Source organism: Epargyreus clarus, unplaced genomic scaffold (genome assembly GCF_041222505.1).
Source record: "Epargyreus clarus isolate Ecla_fem2 unplaced genomic scaffold, WU_Ecla_fem_2.2 ptg000010l, whole genome shotgun sequence".
In the NCBI taxonomy this organism is placed as follows: Eukaryota; Metazoa; Arthropoda; class Insecta; order Lepidoptera; family Hesperiidae; genus Epargyreus; species Epargyreus clarus.
The window spans coordinates 5,934,352-5,951,697 of record NW_027332218.1 but is presented as its reverse complement, the minus strand read 5'-3'; the positions used below and the strand labels follow the sequence as shown (position 1 = coordinate 5,951,697).

At 38.1% G+C, this 17,346-nt stretch overlaps 1 protein-coding gene across 3 annotated transcripts in view; it reads right to left on the bottom strand.

Moving 5' to 3' along the window:
• Positions 1-17,346, bottom strand: part of RhoGAP71E (Rho GTPase activating protein at 71E) — a 41,276-nt gene that overhangs the window by 7,632 nt on the left and 16,298 nt on the right. The window contains exons 6-10 of one of the 3 annotated variants that reach the window (XM_073077227.1): positions 11,621-11,804; positions 8,277-8,354; positions 6,539-6,693; positions 4,902-5,024; positions 1,505-1,592 (exon numbers count right to left, since the gene is read on the bottom strand). In XM_073077227.1, coding sequence (XP_072933328.1) covers positions 1,505-1,592; positions 4,902-5,024; positions 6,539-6,693; positions 8,277-8,354; positions 11,621-11,804 — 628 coding nt within the window. Of the gene's footprint in view, positions 1-1,346; positions 1,593-2,064; positions 2,074-4,901; positions 5,025-6,538; positions 6,694-8,276; positions 8,355-11,620; positions 11,805-17,346 lie in introns of those variants that run through there. The other 2 variants (XM_073077228.1, XM_073077226.1) reach the window with 2 other exon arrangements.

Below are 17,346 nucleotides of genomic sequence, written 5' to 3'. Positions count from 1 at the left end.
AAATAAAATGTGTTAATTCATGTACTATCTATATTATATTATAATGTATGTACTGTAAACATATTAGTTAAAAACTACGACATACACAAAAACAACATACACATAACGTTGCTACGACATACAAAAGGACACGAACGTAACGTGCATATGAAAACCCATGCCATGCGTAACGTGAAACGAGTACAGTACGACGTCCGTATACGGTCGTGAAGGCTTCTAAAGTTTGTTCGAGCCTTATATTAACAGCAAATAATTTAAGGTATATGACCCTTTTGGCATACATACTAGACCGCCATTTTCATAAAATCAGTGGTAAAAATTGATCCGACCTACCTTGTCATCTTCTGGTAAATTTACGTTTGTATAGATTCTTATCAAAGTACTTTCTTATAAATCAAATAGTTGTTCGCCATTTAGATTTAGCTCTCAAAGCACGCATTCTTTCCATCGTTACCTCGTATAGGTCCACTGCCAAATTTTGATTTCCCAAAGCGCGCCACTGATCCCGATCATCGACTCTAGTTTCAGTTTAAGATGCGTAATTTCAAAGTTACCGAATATTCGTAGTAGCGGTCATCATACGAAATTTGCCAATCTGTTACGTCCGATACGGAGGTCGTAGTGCATCGCAAATGGAAACAAACGGTCTACGTGCACGCCAAAGCGATAAAGCGAGCGCCCTTAGCCTAAACCGTGGTATATTATTAAGCGTCGAAGGTCTAATTCTCCGTTTGAAAAAATCAAAAAGAAAAATGATTTAACACATCCTAATATAAAATTGAATTTGTTACTTACAATAAATCTGTATATTGCTATGAAGTTTGGAACAATACGTTTAAGAGAAAGATTTTTTTCACGTTTCACACAATTATTTACAGTGTGTATAGTATCCATAGAGATAATATAAGGATAGAGAAGGCATGACACCGAAGATACCACGATATATTAAAAATAAATAGGAAAAATAATGACAAGAAAGACTACGTCATAGACTTCCAAGGATAAAAATGTATTTCATAAACTTAAAAAGAGTACTTATTCTGTGTATTTACATCTGTGTTTTACAAAGTATGTACATGCATGTATTTAGATCATACAATATATGCACACAAAGAAGCCTATATTTGTTTAATGCATTATTTGCATTTATGATATCTAGATCTAGACACATTCCAGAAGCATTGTGTATATTGGAGAGCTCTAGCTCTAGAATATTTATCGAAAGCCACGCCCACTCCATCCTATATTTCCTCTACGGCTCAGTCGGTCAGGAGAAGGAAACCTTCGGTCGGCCGGTTAGTCCTGCGCACCGAGGCGAAATCACAGAGGCACAGTACCGGTGCGCGGGGGCGTTCGGGCGTTCAAAACAAAAACTCTAGGCAGGCGACAAGCACGTAGAGAGCGGTGCTCTCGGGGGCGTCCCGGGGGGGGCGGGGCGCGCAGGCCGTGCGCGGGGCGCGGGCGCGGGGCGGGGCCGGGCCGGGGGGCGGGGCCGGGGGCGTACCGGGGCGCCGCGCCGCGTCCAGCGAGGCGGCGGGCTGCAGGAACCACTCGGAGCGGGTGCGCATGCGCGCGCGCTGCCGCTCGTGCACCTACGGCACCGCGCCCACACTTAGTGCGATCGTCCACCGCCGCCGTCACCGAGAACGAGGTGACGGCGCCGAAGCAGCGGTACATACATTCACTATAGCCGCGTATCCACCGCACGTCCGTCACTTCATATTAAAGTCAGGCCCGAAATAATCTCGCACTTAGTGCGCCAGTGGCCCAGCCGAATTCCACTTCATACCCTTAGTCTATAGGGTACTCGAGCCTAGTTATACCTAACACCCCTAAACTTTCCGATTCTAGAATAAAATTCGATTCGTATACGTATTGTATTTCATAATAAAATTATCCTCTCACATGTTCTTGTCCTCAAATACTATTAATCCATTCATTCCTCTCCATGACCTAGATTCGACGTTTTTTACACATACAAAACTCGAGTCAACGTTCAATCTTATCGTAATCAATACTTAAACAGAGTTCCATTATCTACTCCACCTCCATATATCATCTAACAATTTGCCCCTAATGCTCTGAACTTTAAGTTTACAATGTTTTTTTAATAATATTATTATACAATTTTGATCGTCTCTATTCTATGTTATATGTTGCCATACTTACATTTTTTAAATCACATTATTATAAAACTATTAAATGGCAGTAAACACATCAACCGTCATAAGTCAATGACGTCAGTATTTACATATTTATAATAGTAGTAATTTAACGTCAAAATTCATAAATTATTGTTCTCAAACCTACTAACTATGGATCCACCACAACAAGAACATTATTAGGCTGCACGAATTAATATTGTTAAGGAATGAAACAAGAATGTTAGTTTCATTAGTACTTCTATCACTTTCTACTCATTAGTAATTATCAACATGGAAACATTAGGTCACCTACGGCATACATTGGAAAGGAAATTACCATAACCATCGAAAACATTTATTAACACTACTTAATTCATATCATAACACAACCATAATCAAATTGACAATATTTTATAATAAAATTTAGGTAAAATAATGCACTTTCACGAACTCTATTGTCATCGTCGACAGGTACGACCTACGCGCTTAATATCATAATAATAAAGTTTGTATAAAACAAATATAAATATATAATTTGCAACAAAAATATTAACTACACACTTATATACCTTATTATAATGAACATAAGGCAAAAAGTAAAGGCGGTTATTCAATCTGCTGACCGTATGTCGCTTCAGCATGATCTAACACAAAGCATTTTGTGAACAAATAATATTTTACAGCGTTTCGGGAAGACCGATAAATAATGATTCGACAATAGGAAATCTAAATAGGGTTAGAAACAGTCATAGATTCACCTACATTACCTCTGAGGCAACAGACTCTTCATGCAGTCAGATGACACTAACCATTGGTAAGTACTATATAATATAAACGACTTTTGTGTGTTTGTAACCGGAAAACTCGAAAACAAATCGATGAATATACTAAACATTGCTTCACAACCTTGCATTTCTATATAAGAGTGTTTTTATATACTTTTTATACCAAAATTCCCACATAAAGGGGAACGATGTGTTTTATTAAATTTTTTACTTCCTTAAAAAATATTATCAGACCAAGCCACGATGCGTAGACGAGTTTATATTTATAGTATGACTTACAACAAATACTACATTTTACAAAATGTTACTTTATAATACGGTAATTGATCAGTATTTGCCAATGGTTGACATCAAAGAATAGTACAGTGGGGAAAACCGTATTTTGGTGAGCAATAAGCTCAGTGGGTGTTCTACGGGTGGCTACTGAGTAAAACCTCTTCACCATTTCACTTAAAAAATAGGTCCTTTAAGGTTCGCTAGAATTTAAACATACACCAATAATTAAGACCAAGATAATGACAGATTGGGGGTTGGATCGCAATTAGATTCACAACAGAAATATCGAATTCAACAATTTTTTACAATAATAATATTTAATCATTTTGAGCGACTGCATATAAATCTTTGTAGATTTATAAGTACGAATTTATAATAACTTGTTTAGGTTTTTTTAAAATTAATAAAACGTATCGAGGTCTTAAGCATAGCCATAGTAGGCGTTCCAATAATGAAATCAAAACTACCCACATTTACTCCTTTAAGAAATAAGTGAAGCACTTCATGTTTTAGTGCATGTCATAAATATTTTCGAATCATAAAGAGTCAAACTGAGATAACATTTCTACGGTAAAACTATTGCGAATCATCCCACAAATATAATATACACGGACCTTTATTATACAAAATTATTATACAACTTTCAAAATACCCAGAATTATGCAAAAGAAAATACCGGGTGCTACATTACCAGAATTACCCTAATTTTTGTCCAATATTCGAAGGAGAATTTCAATATTTATAATAAATGTATTAAAGGCGAATAGGAAACTTTTATTTAACTATCAAACACTGTAAATACTAGTTTTCGCTATATTAAGAAAATGGAATTATTAAATATTAGGTGTTCATGTTACGATAGGGTATTTCACACTGGGCTAATACCTGGTTTAACACGGTTTTTTTCTAAATAATATTCAAATAATTTAAGTAATAGTTGATGAATACAATTAATTATATTAATTAACCATAAAAAATCAATGTAAAGGTAGAAATTGCATTATCATATCTATTTTCAGTCTTATTTTCTGTTGGAATGTAATTATCGTTATTATACAATTATACTCCTAGGCAGATAGCTTATTTTAGGATAAGGAGAATTAATGTCTACCATGCTAAAAAGTGTGCATTACATAAATTTAAAAACTTAAATATCAGTATGCTATTAATTATTTTTTATATAAATGTCCAATTGTCATTATATATTGCAATATTGCATTTTTTTTAATATTCGAATATTGCATTATCTCCCAAACTTCACTCAACTTTGTGAACTTACAAATGAACGCACCACTGTAAAGATCTCACAATACAAATACTACTAATTATTTTATTACTTAAAAAAATAAAATTTTAGAGTAATAAAAAAATATTCGAAATTCAAAACGCCGCGTTTAAATCCAACATTCCTCTAGAATTAATACTGTAATGTTACAACAGTAGCTAACACCGCCCAGCCTATATTGAATACTGGAATGTTCCAACGCGTTTAAACTTAATATTCCCCTATCCCCTACATTTAATACTGGCATATTAAGTCTTTCCACCGACCACTCAGTATTATATTAAACCTAACATTGCTCTACATTTAATACAGAAATATAAAACCGGCGTTCAAACCGCCCAGTGTGAAACCCTACTCGGCGCACTTGACACAGCTGAAACATTGCAAGTGATAGAACAGGGGCACGTGTACCTGCGGGAGGTAGGAGAGGCTCTTGGTGCTCTCCGCGTACTTGTTGATCGCGCGGAGCTCCTCCAGCGTCATGTGCGGGCTCGAGTTGCTGCGCGACGACTGGGAGGATGAACTCACAGACACCTGGAATTTGAGGACGTGGGGCGTGGTTAAAAAATATTCTCCACAAAGGCCTAGGAGATACATATAGACATGTGCAGGTATAACACACATGTATCCCTTGACAAATTCACCCTGTAATCAGAGAAGAAAACATATGTGTAGTTGATTTATTTTTAAACAATTACTTGAACTGTTGACCTACCTGCATTATTAATAATTTATTAATCCATTTTTTTCAATTAAAGATCGAAATTTGACAATATATTCATACTAGAAATTGTTAAATTTCGATTTTGATCGGATTGAAAAATCCGATAGATTGTAATTTTCTAACTTTACAGTTCGACTGTAGCTTAACTTCTCTTTGGGCTACCATTATCGGAAACACCCGCCAGCGCCGGCAGTGACTGTACCCCGCTCGCGCGTCACGCGGCCTCACCTTGAAGATGCTCTCCTCCAGCGATATGGACAGCCGCGTGCAGGAGTCCAGCAGGCTGTGCTCGGGGATGATGCCGAGCCCGGCGCCCGCCAGCGCCGGCAGTGACTGTACCCCGCTCGCGCGTCACGCGGCCTCACCTTGAAGATGCTCTCCTCCAGCGATATGGACAGCCGCGTGCAGGAGTCCAGCAGGCTGTGCTCGGGGATGATGCCGAGCCTGGCGCCCGCCAGCGCCGGCAGTGACTGTACCCCGCTCGCGCGTCACGCGGCCTCACCTTGAAGATGCTCTCCTCCAGCGATATGGACAGCCGCGTGCAGGAGTCCAGCAGGCTGTGCTCGGGGATGATGCCGAGCCCGGCGCCCGCCAGCGCCGGCAGTGACTGTACCCCGCTCGCGCGTCACGCGGCCTCACCTTGAAGATGCTCTCCTCCAGCGATATGGACAGCCGCGTGCAGGAGTCCAGCAGGCTGTGCTCGGGGATGATGCCGAGCCCGGCGCCCGCCAGCGCCGGCAGTGACTGTACCCCGCTCGCGCGTCACGCGGCCTCACCTTGAAGATGCTCTCCTCCAGCGATATGGACAGCCGCGTGCAGGAGTCCAGCAGGCTGTGCTCGGGGATGATGCCGAGCCCGGCGCCCGCCAGCGCCGGCAGTGACTGTACCCCGCTCGCGCGTCACGCGGCCTCACCTTGAAGATGCTCTCCTCCAGCGATATGGACAGCCGCGTGCAGGAGTCCAGCAGGCTGTGCTCGGGGATGATGCCGAGCCCGGCGCCCGCCAGCGCCGGCAGTGACTGTACCCCGCTCGCGCGTCACGCGGCCTCACCTTGAAGATGCTCTCCTCCAGCGATATGGACAGCCGCGTGCAGGAGTCCAGCAGGCTGTGCTCGGGGATGATGCCGAGCCCGGCGCCCGCCAGCGCCGGCAGTGAATGTACCCCGCTCGCGCGTCACGCGGCCTCACCTTGAAGATGCTCTCCTCCAGCGATATGGACAGCCGCGTGCAGGAGTCCAGCAGGCTGTGCTCGGGGATGATGCCGAGCCCGGCGCCCGCCAGCGCCGGCAGTGACTGTACCCCGCTCGCGCGTCACGCGGCCTCACCTTGAAGATGCTCTCCTCCAGCGATATGGACAGCCGCGTGCAGGAGTCCAGCAGGCTGTGCTCGGGGATGATGCCGAGCCCGGCGCCCGCGCCCGCTCCGCCCGCCGCACCCGCCAGCGCCGGCATTGACTGGCACTCCTCCGACTTCGACAGACCTGGCACCCGAGTTGCACTTTATTATACCTTCCCACATATGGATGCCATGGTAGACGATATTTTATGCGAAAAATAGAATTATTAAACAATATGGGAATTAAATTGAAAGTTTAATGATAATCGTCGTCTTTACAACAACAAAGTGGCGGTAATTTTTGGCATACCGTGAATCTTAATTTTAATGCTATTAAATTTATTATTAAAATTTATTTGTCATATAGAAAATCCTCTGCGATGCCAGCCCACCGGTATACACAGCCCCTAAGGTTACTTTCCCTATTCTCCCAGACCTTAAAAATCTGCACTCAACAACTTCACACTCTTGCTCACCAGTAAAATTAATTGACATCATTTTTTTCCACCAGTTATAAAATATTACACTTTCATTCCCTTATCTCACTGGTTTCATGAGATTGCACTTTATTAACCTTTCATTCAGTTCACTTAGCGTTCATGAAAATTAAAATATTAATCACCAAGATTATACTCATCCCCAAATCATCAATTACAGGACATGTTAATTATTAAATCTTTACTCATTATTTCATCGGTCACACAAAATCTCCACTATCCATCTCCATTCATTCAATTACCGACATACTCTTAAGATTACGTCGTCAAAACGTTCACTCTGTCACTCACCAGACTCATAATAGTGCACCTTTATAATTTTTCCATCCTTTCAATCATTCACTTACTAGTCACGTGATAATCACACCACCTTTCAAGTATTGTGGAGAACTCACAGGTCTCTAATATTTACTTGCGTCATTTTATATACCGATAAAATAAAACATCCGTTAATGCCTAATGTTTATATCTTTAATACTAGAAAATTATTAATGTATGAGAGTTTTGATTTGAAATAAATCAAAATTTTGTCCAAATAAATATTATAACATTATTATTATCTTATTATTACCTTATTATTAGGCGACACCTGACTTACATAAATCTAGAAGAATATTTGCCTTAAAACAGAAATATCTTGTTTAATCTGTGCACCATTTCTACCCCAGTGAAACATTAAGTCACAGATAATGCTACCCGCTACCTACACGTGACCGAGTATTAGTTTTGGGCATAATGAGTATTAAACCACAGACAATATGAGGTGACGTTCAATTCGTGAAATAACTACTGTAGCCTATTAATCCCTTGAGATACATAATTATTAAAAATATTATTTTTATGTGCCACCAAACCAACTACCGTACTTCAATGGATGATATCTAAGTTAAAGAACATGTATGGATGTTTAACAATTGTGATGTTATTTATCTTGTTTTGAGACATAAAAACTCACCAAATTGTATAGTATATTGAATAAATATTAATTATACGGCAGTATTTTAGCAACTTATACGAGTTTCATTGAGAGGACCTGCGAAAGAGTTTATTTTATGCATACAATTATTTATGAACCTAAAAATATTTTATATAAACTATGTTATTATATATTTTAAAGAATCCATCGCCCTAGTATAAATGATGTATCATTATTCACAGGATTCCTTATACTGTGCATCCTGTACACTTTAATAAATGATCATTTTATTAAGTATATAAATAAAACACGTACCTTCTAAATTAAATTTATTCCCCCAACGATCGCATTCACACTGAAGCCACGTTTTTTCAGCTTCCAACGACAATTGTCCTGAAAAATAAAATTGTAATTTTATATTAGCAACAAAAGTACAAATTTACCCCCACTTTTTGACCTTACTAATCAATTACAGACTGTTTAATAATTGTATTGGAAAAATGATTATTTTTTAATAAACTACCCCACTTTTTGACTTGTATTATAGGCGAAATCAACAAGACTACTTAACTAAACGTCGACTTAGTACAAAGTAGTCACATATGGTCATTAGCTACTAATTAATCATATCTTATCATCCCGAAATTCCAGGCGCTTAGTGACCCAAATAGTTAGGAGACGGATGACATAAGAGGTTAACGTTCCAGGCAGGAGATATATAGACATGTGTAAGTATAGTACACATGTATACGACATGGTGAAGCGGTAATAGCTCTCTGACGTCGGCGTATGGTAAACATTATGTTACGGCTGAATTACATATGAAGCGACAACTTAGTCCTTAGATGCAACGGATCTTTGATCGATATCAGGAAGAACCACTGTTCTTTGTAAAGCATTTCAGTCCGGAGTAGTGACGCTTAGATCCTAGATAGACTTCATATATAACCTCTGCTCTTTATGGTTGGTTCTGTTGGTTACAGTTGTCCATGGCCGGCAGCGATCTCACACCATCAGGTGGATTGCTGACTCGTTTACTTCTTCTTATAAAAAAATGGTTAAGCTATTTTGAAATCGGTATTTAGATAATTCAATTTACAGGGTACAAGCTTTCATTTTTATTTATTGCGGCCTATTATTATTAAAATTAATATGAGACTGTTCCTGTGGTAACCCTGGTATAAAAAAGTATACAAGAATATTTTTTTTTATATAGCAACGCTTTATGAGTGAAAGTAAATAGTGATAATTTATAAATCAATCTGACTTTTTCACTTTTACGAATACAAACACAACTATTTCGTTAAATATAACAAGATAATTAAATCAATTTATATATTAATGTCGCATTAGTATTCAATTTTGACACCACAAATAAATTAACTACCAGATAAAAAATACAACAATAGGTAGCCACTGACTTGTTTGGTAATAAAATATCAATAAAAACATGTATTTATTACACGTCAGTCTGTAAAACAGGTTCCTTCCTCAGATGTTACGTAAACCTGTTTATTGTTTGACCGAACCTATAATTTACCAGTACAAAGCGCCATTCCCATCATCACGATAGCGTGTGTACGAGATAATCGTTATCGCGATAAATATAAACATCAAAGAGAAATTAATTAAACCCTTTCAGTTGACAGAATGTATTGACACATTATCCTTTGCACGAAGACAGAAAACATGCTTTATTGGGTAAAGATGGTGAGAGAGGTGCAGTTCAATTCGATGTTAATGGCAATTTTCAACGGATAATCAACATCCACCTTAGATGCACTGATTTGCTATCCTTGAGTATTAGTTGGAAAGTCAAAAATTTCAAATATAGAACTTTATTTACATAGTTGCAGAGTTAGTTCAAACATATTCTATCTGTCTTAAAATTTATATAAAACTTTTAAAGATGATAGAAACTTTAGTGGTTTGAAATAAGTCAAAAACTATTCTTATTAGGAGTCGACTATGCCCTTCAAAGGACAACTATGTCCATTAGGGGAAAGCATCACTAACATTCTAGTTAACTGCATGCTGTTTTTGCTACCACAACAAAATTACTGTTGATTCTCCAGCGGGACGCTTCGAACGATTACAGAAGAGTAGATACATCATACAATGTTTTCACAAAATTGCTTAACATGGATCCATTTCACAATGGACAATGCGTGGGAATTCCGTTTTTGCAATAATCGCATAGCATATTGTTTTGTGGCAACGGCGAAAGTTATCTCAATCTAGATTACACTCATTGATGAGATTATACCTCTGATCGATATAAATGTTGGCAATTTCCCTGTACGATTATCTTGCTTATTATTCGGGTTCTTATTAAGAAACTTTTAATTATTCATATGATTAATAATTTTATCATTTGCTGTTCATCGTTAAAGAGAAGGAAAACATAGTGCGTAAACCTACACGCCTCAGAGTTTTGTAAAAAAAGTTCGCAAAGCAGTCTAAAATCTATAAATCTGCACTTGACTAGTAAGGTGCACTATGGCCTTAACTAGTTATGAGCGACTTTTTTTAAGTTGCGGGCCAAATTTATGGCCTAGCAAATTCCTAAGGCGTGAGTACCTTGGGTACCTACCTTTTGAAAACACGGTGCTACAAAAAAGTTATCTGCACGCCCCTTAAAACGTAGCGCCCCGCGAGTTAAATTTTTCCGCCCAAGCAATCGGTCAACAAAAAAGGTCAAATCTTCAATATATTAAATTTTGCCGCCCCCTAAAATATACTGTGGGACAAATTTTAAACCACAGCCGGTCGCATCCCTCCAGCGTTTACTCTTATGTAGCCTAGAAAAATTCTAGTAGGAGATACGTGCCAATCAATAGCATAACAGATCGATGATCAAACAACACCCACGAGCATACGCCTCCTGGTCCCTGTGATGCCTCGGCGGCGGCGGGTCCCGGAAGGAGCATATCCACTCGTCCTTCACCCGGAGTATGCGGCCCGTCACCCGCGAGTAGTACTCGTAGTTGTCGCGCCCGAACAGATCCCCCTCGTGCCCTTCAATAGCACACTAATGGATCGATGATGTATAACCAAACAGTACTCACGACCATACGCCTCCTGGTCCCTGTGATGCCTCGGCGGCGGCGGGTCCCGGAACAAGCATATCCACTCGTCCTTCACCCGGAGTATGCGGCCCGTCACCCGCGAGTAGTACTCGTAGTTGTCGCGCCCGAACAGATCCCCCTCGTGCCCATCAATAGCACACTAATGGATCGATGTAGAATAACCAAACAGTACTCACGAGCATACGCCTCCTGGTCCCTGTGATGCCTCGGCGGCGGCGGGTCCCGGAAGGAGCATATCCACTCGTCCTTCACCCGGAGTATGCGGCCCGTCACCCGCGAGTAGTACTCGTAGTTGTCGCGCCCGAACAGATCCCCCTCGTGCCCTTCAATAGCACACTAATGGATCGATGATGTATAACCAAACAGTACTCACGACCATACGCCTCCTGGTCCCTGTGATGCCTCGGCGGCGGCGGGTCCCGGAACAAGCATATCCACTCGTCCTTCACCCGGAGTATGCGGCCCGTCACCCGCGAGTAGTACTCGTAGTTGTCGCGCCCGAACAGATCCCCCTCGTGCCCATCAATAGCACACTAATGGATCGATGTAGAATAACCAAACAGTACTCACGAGCATACGCCTCCTGGTCCCTGTGATGCCTCGGCGGCGGCGGGTCCCGGAAGGAGCATATCCACTCGTCCTTCACTCGGAGTATGCGGCCCGTCACCCGCGCGTAGTACTCGTAGTTGTCGCGCCCGAACAGATCACCCGCGCTGAACTGCTCGATTAACTGTCGCATTATGCGTGTCGCCACCTGGTGTTTTAACAGTGAAAATGATTAGAAAATGAGTTATGAAAATCCATATCTACATAGTTTTCACTTTTAAGCATAAGACCTTAAGCTGTAAGGTTTAAGCTGTGTCTGTCAGTTTGTCAGTTTTATTATATAGATCAAAAGTTGTAACTAATAAATAATTTGATTAGCCGTTTTTATTGTTACAAAATTATTGTAGTCAACGTAATCAAATAATTAAACAGACTCTGAATTCAAAAATAAGCATTTCGGTTTTACAAGTAATCTTCTTAACATAATCGTTGTTCAGAGAAACTTTAAATTATTTTTTGTATTTTTTAATTGCTTGCAAACACACATTTAGAATTAGATAGACAATGTAATTTCCATTAATTTATGTTCACTTTGTATAAATATTTGAATAGGTAAATACAATGTCTGTTTATAATTACCATGCGTGACAAGAAACATAGTTATCTATATAAAAACTAACTAGAAAAGTAAAACAAACACAGATATGTCTGTATTGTGATATTTTCTCTAAGATAAAGATTCAGTTATATTTTATATGTTATGTTTTATTCAAACATGCATTATTTTACATGCGTGCAAAGGCTCACGCACGACTATATGACATGAAATTATGTCAGTATCATTGACATGTGATTCAGTCATTCAGACTCGTCTTAAACGGCACCAAAAATAAAATTAATGTTAATTCACGTATCAAATCGTAAAGGATGAACTCATAAATATATTTAATCAGAAGGCATACATACATCCATGTTTTTCTTTTCTATTAGCGATATATGACTTTCTTGCAAAAACATGGCAAAAAGGCGTAGCACTATTATAAAATTTACATATGCATCTAGCGTAACTATAAGTGGTACAATTTACAAAGTTATACCGTTTGTAAGGATCTATAAAGAAAAATACTACTAAGCCTACGCCAATTATCTATTATTGTTTAAGTGCTAATAATAAAGTTGATACTAATTATTACTAAAAATGTAAAATATTAAGGTATCCCCAAAAACATGTTAAACCAGTAATACATAAAGTCGAACTTAACATGTTTATAGTTAAGATACTGCGTCAAAATGAATTAATAGGTAATCAACCAAAAATGTCGAGTGTCTCGTAATTGGATCAGCGAAAAACGTATGAGTCACGCTTAAAACGAAATGAGTAATGCTTTAATTTCATGAATCAAGCCCTTATCTGAAGGACTCTGGAGAAATACGAGTATAAATATTATGCAACATATATGGTTACTCGGTGAGCCATCGAGATGGGTCGAGTTAGTTTGAAACTATTACAGAAAATGCCTTTAGTAATCACAGTGTGGTTTTTACGTTCAGGAAACTGCATCGTTGAAACATTTAGAACTGAATATAAATATGAAGTTCTTTAAGTAAGAGGATAATAAAAAAGTAATTCGATTCTCTAATGGTTCTTAAAGTAAAATTTAAAGTAATATTCACCAAAATCCACTTGTGAGCGGTGTGTGTGATAAGCGCATGTGTGCGTCTGTTTGCTATACACATTTATTATGTTATGAAATATGTCAGAAATGATGCACCAATTAAATTAAATAGCACACAATGCTTTCTTAAAAGGAATTCCTACCGGATTTGTTTTTGCTGGAAAAAATCAGGAGATTAGCTAACAGTGATTGTAGCAAACTTACACAATAAGCAGACACGCAAACTATGCATCATTAGGAATTAAATGTGGCAGAACTCTATACCTATCTAGCTACGATGAATTCAACCACCTTCAAATAAGGTAAATGCATTTACAAGTGAAGCAGAGGCTTCCTAAAATTATGTTCGACTGCACAAAACTTCAAAATTTAACTACCCTTTAAGAAAGCAAGTTGATACAAGTAACTATTTATTTTCAATGACTAATTTATTATTTAGTTAAATGTATTAACAATCGCTTGCGGGTGTTGCAAATTATTATAACGTTTAAAGGAGTCGCAGTAAAAAAAGACTAATAGAACTGCGCTAAAGTAAAGTAGTTTCAATAAATGAAAAAATCCAACGAGGAATGTAAAACTAACATAACTACTTCAATACTTAAAGATAAAACTTATAAAATAACGAAGTGTTATTAACAAAAAAATATGATTATATTTCTAGAAATAAATTGCACATTACAACACAGAAATAACTGAAAAACTATACATTACGCTCATATGCACTACTAATATAGTAAATAAGGAAAGTGTTTTATACTCACGGATACTTCAGCCTTGGGACGCATGTTATAAATACATTAGTGAACATTTAAAGCTATATACAATATTGCATATTTTATTTATATCTTATATTACACACTATATCCTTATTATTATAATAACCTGTCTAAAAATATAATATTATAGTGGCCAACGAGCATATAGTCCACATATTGGTAGGTCAATGAAAGAAAGAAAGAAAGAAAATAGTTTATTCGGCAAAAAATATACAATGAACACTAATAGAAAATTGCATACAAAAAAATATTATAAATATTTTCTAACCGAAGAGGTCTCCACTCAGCTTTAATTTTTCAGGTAAGCTTAGTCATCTGAAACGCTGGTATTCTGTGGAGCCTGTGCAATGCAGCCCATGGATATGTGTATCTTTTTCCATATTCTACCTGAAGCCGATCGCAGTTAATATTCTTGAGGACTAAAATTGTCTCATATTATGATGTATAAGATCTAATAAATTTGTGACTGTGTAATGTGTATGATTGGTGCCAGCTTGAAAGCTTTTTTTATATTATCTATTATTCAAGCACTATTATTGAGATCTAATTATTTTTGTGACATGGCAAAGTCAATCCTCCTGTAAGTAACCTTGTACTAAAGATTCAACTTATCGATGTAGTAAGCGTAACCACCAATACAAATGGTAACGCCGGCTACTGATAAGGGAAATGTCTAGATCTTGCGATGATAAAAATGCTAAGTACATTACTAATGTGTATTACGATGACGTATGTGGACATAGCTTTGATTGACAAATGTTTGCTTTAGTAATAAAGTAAGAATGTCGTCTATTGTTTATAAAGTATATATAAAAGTACATAAGACATGTTCTTACTATATAACATTATATATACTTGTGTGAATGTAAACAACCGAATGCAAAATCTTATATATAAAATTATCGTGTCACAATGTTAGTTACCGTACTCCTCCGAAACGGCTTTACCGATTTTCACCAAATTTTATATGCATATTCAGTAGGTCTGAGAATCGGCTCCTATCTATTTTTCATACCCCTAAGTGATAAGGGTTGTTCGCCTTTAACATTTTTTAAATTTATATGGCAACACAACGTTTGCCGGGTCAGCTAGTATTATTTTAAAATAACGATTTCTACACTCACAGCCCCAAACTGGGGTTCCCTGTATCGTGAGCGTTATGGACACATATTGACAAATAAACAAACACCCAGACCCAGAAACAGAAAACTAAATTAATAATTTAGATTTCTGTCTGGCCGGAAATCGAATTCGGGACTCTTCGCGTCAGACCGGTATGGTGATGGTGACCGCTCCGCCACTAGGGTCGCCAAAGTTATGTATAAAGTAAGGCCCTTGTTCTTCCTAATCTATTCATGAATATTTCGACTTCCTAGTTTTTCATGAATCTTGAAAAATTATTGTCCTAATCAGAAATCTAAATTTAATATAATATGGGTACATATAAGTAAATGATATACACCTATATTGTATCAACCGGGGCAATATAATAGGAATGCATTATATGAACTATTTCCACTAACATAGAACACCCACGCCCGTGTAAATTGCTTAATGGCCAACGTTGCTACGGTTCTTCGAACAATAACCAACATACCATTTATAGACTACATTTAAATGTCAAACACATTATTACTTACACATGTCTTTTCCTGAAGTAAAGTGAGTAATTAACATTATGCACAGGCATTTCATGAGCATTAGGTTTTAACTTTTTTAATCAAAAATTTAAAACTTAAACAAAATTAAAATTAAATTTAACGCACTAAATATTTTTAGGTGATTTTCTGAATCTGTTTTTTGGTCAGTTTTTTAATAGCTTTCATTTTGATGTTGGACACGAGTTATTCCGCACAACTGGGACAAATCTGAGCGCTCATCAATCATACTGATACAATACGAATTAATCGAGAAAAGTATACCTTTGTGGCCAAACAATGGTCTGATGCTTTCAAACTGCTTATAAGATCTTCGACAAGGTTTAATTAAATTTATCCAGATTACATTGATGACTACCGGGATCACCGATTTAAAGTGCCCTTCCAAGCACGAAAGTGCGCCTAAACCTTAGCGACCAGCGGTCACCCAATTAACTCTAGACTTTGTCCACGGATAGATTTATATAAGCGACTATTTATTTAACATCTAATCTGATGTTATATTATCTGTTTGTTTGTCACAAAATAATTTAGCGTAAAATGTTAAACACAAGTTTTGTTTTTTGTTTTTATAATATAAGAGTAGCAGACGAGCATGCAGTCCACCTGATGGTAAGTGGCTACTGCCGCCCATGGACATCTGTAATAAACCCCAGATAGGATTAGATATTCCTACCTGAGGTCGGCCACAGATGCGCCGCTACCCCTGAGGACTAAGCTGGAATGCCTCGGAAAAGTCTTTCTCCCTTATCACACCCTTCAAACCGGATCAATCATCAATCATCATCGGATCAATCTTATCGGATTCAAGTTCCGTATTACTAATGTTTTTGCTTCACCGCGATATTTCCAAACGTTTTCGATATAACGACGATGCACAATATCGGTTTACAAAATACGAAATCCGTGACACCGAATGATTTTATCATTCCCATCATTGTTGGTAAACTGGCATACAAAAGGCTGACCTTTCATCCTTCCATACATCCTAAGTTGGATCGAAATGCACTTCAATTCAATGAATTTCAACATTATTTCGACATCCGATATGTATAGGGTTGCCATTTATAAATTATTGACATTTGACAAAATTTGCCATATGACAAAATTTGCCATATGTAAAATATTGACAAACAGAATCATTATTTAAATTATTTTCCGTTTCAACTTGACCTCAGGGCTAGCAACACATCTGTTGCCGATCTCAAGCAGAACTCTTATCTTATCTGGGGTTGATAACAGATTTCCATAACCCACAGTACCCACTTACCATGGTAGACTGCATGCTCGCTAGATACTTCAATAACACAAAAAAATCAGGGAAAATCTTAATCGGGGAAAAGTGACAGCCCTACACCCTAGCGTTACGATGCGGGAACTTTGAATAGTTTGAATCATTTCAATGGGCGAGTCGTTTGACGAGCGGACACAATGATCATTATATCATTATGCAGTGCATAGTTGGAGCTCACGACCGCGTCCGCATTAGCCGGGAACATAATAAACACGAATCATGTAACGTGTACATATAAATTATATACTTAATTTACTTGTATATGTATATTTCCTTGCTTCACACGGTTCCTTATTGTCTATATACGGTGTAGGCATATACATATGTACTCAATTTTGTAGCATTT